At 29.1% G+C, this 6,177-nt stretch overlaps 1 protein-coding gene across 1 annotated transcript; it reads left to right on the plus strand.

The window, feature by feature from the left end:
- The first annotated feature begins 434 nt into the window (after positions 1–434).
- On the plus strand, positions 435–2,686 carry LOC119600059. The gene is made up of 4 exons (XM_037950084.1): positions 435–557; positions 609–800; positions 861–1,276; positions 2,573–2,686. The coding sequence occupies exons 1-4, from the start codon at positions 482–484 to the stop codon at positions 2,684–2,686; spliced, it is 798 nt and encodes a 265-aa protein (XP_037806012.1). The 5' UTR covers positions 435–481.
- The last annotated feature ends 3,491 nt before the right edge of the window (positions 2,687–6,177 follow it).

Genomic DNA, 6,177 nt, shown 5'->3' on the forward strand with positions numbered 1-6,177 from the left:
CGTGGCGAGTTTTTGGCGATTTACAGACTAGTTGGCGATTTATTTGGCTATTTTTTAACAAATTACTTTTATTTTTTTGAAATACCTTTTTTAACACTTAAATTTAATAACATAACATTATACATCTCTGGTATCCCTCATATATTATGTTATTATTACATAGTGAATGACACAATTAATGACAACAAGTAAATCAGTTCATATTTATGGGTTATAACAATATCTTTGACATTTCGTACACTTGTAAAACAATACAAAAACAACAAGCTGATTGTTGTTGTTAATAGTACTTTTCCGTCAAAATTGATATTGAAAAATGTGATGTGTGACACCTCTTTAAATGTGCAGTATTGATGGCAAACAAGTGTCAAATTAGTTAACGGTAAATAGAAAAATTAAGACTTCAAAAGAAAACATTTAGGAGAAGTAAAAAATTAAAGAAATACTATTAAAGCATTATTTAAAAAACGTAAATGTTATAATGGCATCTTCTTCAAAAAAAATTAAAGTAGATTGTCGACATCGAAAGGAGTGGGAAAATGAAATTTGGGCCAAAGGTAAGTACACAAATGTAATATTTTAAACCTTTTAATGACTTAAATTTGTAGGTTGGCTAAAATCTATTGCAGATGCCCCTTTGTCGTACCAATCAACATCTAACGACCAATATACATCGTGGTGTTTTGGATGCAAAATAGCTCTAAGATCCCATAAGATCGATCTAAAAAAGCATTCAGAAAGTAATAAACACATTTCTAATATGGCGGTGCTGTTTAAGCAAAACAAAATTGAAAATTTTAGTAAGTTCATTTTAAACAAATATATAAAATAAATTTTAATGTATTTTTATATACTTTTAGTAATACAGCCGCAATCAAATGAGTCTAAAATTATTGACATTAAACTAGCCGTTTTTATTGCAAAACATAGCTCAATTGCTTCTGTTGACCACCTTACAACCTTGCTACGAAACTGCTCAACAAAAGAAAGTGCATTTGAAAAATTAAGGCTGCACAAAACTAAGTGTACTGCTATTATCAAAAATGTCGTTTCTCCGTCAATTTTAGTGGATTTGGTGAAAGATATTGGTGATAATTTTTACAGTTTGGTGGTAGATGAATCTACCGATATATCCCAAACTAAATGGATGAGCATTTGTGTAAGATTTTTTGATCATAAAAGACTTAAAATTGTTACCCATTTTTTGGGCATTTTCCTGGTAGAAGAAGCTACTGCAACACATCTTTTTGAAGGTATGAAACTGTTTTTAAACAAAGTGGGTTTAAATATAAAAAACTTAATAGCTCTTGGAACTGACGGGGCCAGTAATCTATGTGGTAAAAATAAATCGTTATTTATCCTTTTAAAACAAGAAAATCCACAATTATTACTTTTAAAATGTACCTGCCACTCCCTCCATTTATGCTGCTCCAAAGCCTCAAGTGAAATTCCCAAAAATGCAGACTTTTTACTTAAAGAAATTTACAACTATTTTAGCCACAGCCCACTTCGTACTTTACTATACAAAAGAGCTTTTGATTTGGTTAACATTGGAGTTGATTCAAATAATTTTAGAAAACTTGTGCAAATATCGGGGACTCGTTGGCTGTCTTATGGGGCCGCCATCAGAAGAGTTTTGGAGCAGTGGGTGGAGTTAAAATACCACTTTTCTTTAATCTCAACTGCTGAAAATGACAAGACTGCTCAACATATTTATAAAGAATTATCTGACGAAAAAAATAGACTTTTTTTGATATTTATTAACCCAATAGTTAATAAAATGAATCATTTAAATTTAGAATTTCAATCTGATCATATGGATGCAGGTAGCATGTATGATGAAATAGTTTCAACAATATTAATTTTTTCTTCTAAAATGTTTAAGCCGTCAATTTTAAAAAATAATGGAAATTTGGATAACTTAATATGTTCATTAAATTTGGCTATTGATTCGCCTGATTCTTTTCTGCCATTGGAATCTATGGATTTTGGCACAGAATTTGAAATGGAATTAAAAAATATAAAAATGAATGAATATGATGCAGACATTTTAAAAGAAAATTGTTTTTTGTACTTAAAAAAACTATTAAAAGAAATGCTAAAACGGTTACCTGAAAATATAAATATTTTTAAAACATATAAAGAATTTTCAATATTAAAATGGGGATACCCTTTAACACAAGTAAAATTTTCGGAAGTTCAAAATTCGTTAAATTTATTTTTAAATCCAAAAATATCTGCAGGGGAATATGAATTGCAATGGTCAAAATTAGCATATATCAATTGGACTGAGGTCTTTAAAGGTGAAATCCCAAAAAATTTATTAGACTTTTGGCCACAAGTTTACAATTATTGCGATGCGGCTGGAACATTTCACTTTAAAGATTTAGCATTGGCCGTTCTAAACATGTTAATTTTACCAACCAGCAACGCTTGCGTAGAAAGGGTATTTTCTATTATGAATTACACTAAAACTCGCTTACGTAATAAAATTCAATATGAACTTTTAGATTCATTGATAAGAATAATAAGTTATATGAATGTTAATAAATATTGTTGCAATTCATTTCAGCCTACAGATAAAATGTTAAAAAAGTTTAATTCTAATACAATGTATGATACACCAAGCAGTGAAAATGAATCTGCAGAGAATGAGGTATATGATATTATAGATTTATGCAATTAATTTTTGTAAAAAATATTTCGATATAAATTTAATATAAATAACTAATGCACTAAAAGTACAAATGTAAAGTAAAAAAAAATATAATATTTTATTATAGACTTTTATTAGATTTATATTGACTTTATAATACATGAAATAAATAAATATAAATGATTTTTTAAACGATTTTTATTTTGGAATAAATAAATAAATAATATTTTATTTTGGCGATTTTTGGCGATTATGCGTTTAGCTTTTGGCGATGGAGGTAAAAAAAATCTGACAACCCTGCTTGTAAGGGGAAATTTTAACGAGTTACTATTTTTTAAGCATGGTACTAAATTTAGTCAAATATTTAGTAATTTGCGACTGCAATTAGCAGTTTTTTGAAACCCTGATTAAAACAAAACTTTTTAGCAGAAATTAGGCAAAAAATAATCTCTCCTTGATATAGCAAATTCTATTCTTTCAGAGTCATTTATGTGTAACAATAAATTTCGAAAAAGTCGGATTTAACTAAAGATGCAAATAAGCTGCAATATTAAAAATATTTATTTCAATACTTATTTGAACTAGAAATAAAAGTAATTTTAAAAAAGTTTTTTTCTTATTTTTCATAATTTTTAGAGTTAAACTTTGACGTACCGGTTATTTAACCCTACTGCAGTAACTGTCCATTGGACTATCTACTTGGGGACACTTGACTCTCTCCTAGGACACGTCAATAGCTAGTAAAGTAACTAGTAAAAGAGTTAGTAATGTGACTGACTCCCAAGAACCCATTTGGAGATTACCATCCATTGACTACTTTTGACTACCTCTTGACAGTCTCGTTGTAGACTGTAGAGTGACGATTGACTTCCTTGTAGGACAAGCCCATGTTAAAATGGTTGGTCACTTGGGTAGTCGGGTGGCTAGGGGCTACCACAAGTGGTATGTCAAGTGGTTAGTTCCGGACTGTCCCGTCGAACTGCTGGGTATATTAACAATATAATATTATTTTAAATATTATGCTTCTTGAAAAAAAATCTTAAAAATATAAACTTTAATCCTCGATAAATTCTAAACTGTAATGAATTTGGAAACAGTGTTTACTTTTAGTAATATATTAGTCAGCATTTGCCGCAAAATACACATTTTTATCAATCGTCATACTAAAAATATTTAAACTTTTTCAGATTTAAAGAACATTGCTACTAAATATTGCCGTTCTGTTTTTATGTTTAACTAGAAAAATTGCGACGTTACACTGAAATCTCTAGCAGCACGAATGAACAGTATTAATCTCTTGTTTGATGTACAAGAAAAAAAATATATTTTTGTGCTATAGCAGCGCACACTCAAATCTGTTAAACTAATATGGCTAGTATTGATGACATTTTTATTTGCGCTGAGTTTTTCCTAGCAGCAATTAAATTTTGTTTTGCAACTGCTAGCTGCAAATTTATTTATTGTTTTCTTATATTTTATTTTATCTTTAATCTCTAATTAAGGATAATTATTTTTCGCAACATAAAAAATAGTTTGTAAAATATACATAGTGGCACCTCCGATATGAATTAAATACAGAAATCGTTTTTCTCGGAAACTATTAGAGTCAGAATCTTCTAATTTTGACGAAAAACTTTAACTTCATTATGAACATTAGGAAAAAATGGGCAGACTTTTATTAGGGGGCTTGGAACCTCCATATGAATTAAATAAATATGTATATGTTATTGAAAATATGGCTACCCCATAAAACACAACTCAAATTAAAAGCGTTCTTTAGATGTTTTTATTATTTTGTTCTAATGAATAAACATTTTTGAGCAATGTAGTTGTAAGATAATATTCTTATACTTATAACAATTTTATAACCAAATGATAGTTTTAAAAATTTTTTGTTGTAGAAATTAATAAATTTATAATCACCTTGTATAAAACAGGGTGAACACACATAATTAAAATATTTATACCCTACACCACTTTAGTGGGGAGGGTATATTGGATTTGTGCTGATGTTTGTAACATACAAAAATATTCGTCCTAGACCCACCTTAAAGTATACCAATCGGCTTAGAATTGTTTTCTGAGTCGATTAAGCTATGTCCGTCCGTCCGTCTGGCTGGCTGGCTGTCCATGTAAACCTTGTGCGCAAGGTACAGGTCGCAATTTTCAAGATAATTGGATGAAATTTGGCACGCACGTTTGACCTAAGGACGAAGCCTATTGAAAATGGTTAAAATCGGTCCATTATTTCACCTAGCCCCCATAGAACAGAACCCCCCGAAAAGGGCTTCTGAGCTCATAATTATGTTAAATATACAGATATATCGGTAAAATACGGCACAACTAAGTTTTATAGAAGTCTTGATGACTCTGCCAAATTTCATAAAGATCGGGCCACATTTGACCCTAGCTCCCATACAAAGTCCCCTTCAGAAAATTACTTGAATGTCCCAAATTAGCTTATAAACACAAATATCGCGATGATATTAAAATATTATGTCAATATAGATATATTCACAAAATTTTATCGGGCTTGGTCCATATTTGCCCCTAGCCCCCATATAAAGCCTCTTTCAGACAATTAGTTTTTCATCCATAAATTGCTTAAATGTATCGGAACAAGGGAATATTGAAGATAAATGCTTTATTATGAAAAATAAATCACATTTAATATTCATAACTGGTGTAGGGTATCATATGGTCGGCCCCGCCCGACTATAATTTCTTACTTGTTTTTGTTGAATTCTAATGAGCTTACTTTACAAATTATTCAAATCACACTGCTAAAATGTGGAAGATTATTATATATATTTTTTTTAAGAAATGTAGTTAATATTATTTTGTAAAACATTAAGGAAAAAAAAAACAAACAAATATCAAGGTAGTATTTTCTGTATTATATCATACAGAAACTATGAGAATTTTTAAACTATATTTTAATAATTAATATGTCAATCAGTACAGGATGTTATAGGTCGAATATCATCGATGGATCGATGGATAATAATAAATATACATATATACATATATACATATATACATACATACATACATACATACATACATACATACATAAATACATACATACATACATACATACATACATACATACATACATACATACATACATACATACATACATACATACATACATACATACATACATACATACATACATACATACATACATACATACATACATACATACATACATACATACATACATACATACATACATACATACATACTACATACATACATACATACATACATACATACATACATACATACATACATACATACATACATACATACATACATACATACATACATACATACATACATACATACATACATACATACATACATACATACATACATACATACATACATACATACATACATACATACATACATACATACATACATACATACATACATACATACATACATACATACATACATACATACATACATACATACATACCATACATACATACATACATACATACATACATACA

Source organism: Lucilia sericata, unplaced genomic scaffold (assembly GCF_015586225.1).
Source record: "Lucilia sericata isolate MDLA Ls3-8-SP2 unplaced genomic scaffold, ASM1558622v1 Contig000102F_arrow, whole genome shotgun sequence".
NCBI lineage: Eukaryota > Metazoa > Arthropoda > Insecta > Diptera > Calliphoridae > Lucilia > Lucilia sericata.

What these genes read in the sequence shown, in the direction of transcription:
- LOC119600059 (XM_037950084.1), top strand. Translation starts at nt 482, where the DNA reads ATGGCATCTTCTTCAAAAAAAATTAAAGTAGATTGTCGACATCGAAAG. An exon ending in AAACAAAATTGAAAATTTTA is followed by an intron (nt 801 to 860) that starts GTAAGTTCATTT and finishes ATATACTTTTAG; the next exon opens with TAATACAGCCGCAATCAAAT. An exon ending in TGAAACTGTTTTTAAACAAA is followed by an intron (nt 1,277 to 2,572) that starts GTGGGTTTAAAT and finishes AATTCATTTCAG; the next exon opens with CCTACAGATAAAATGTTAAA.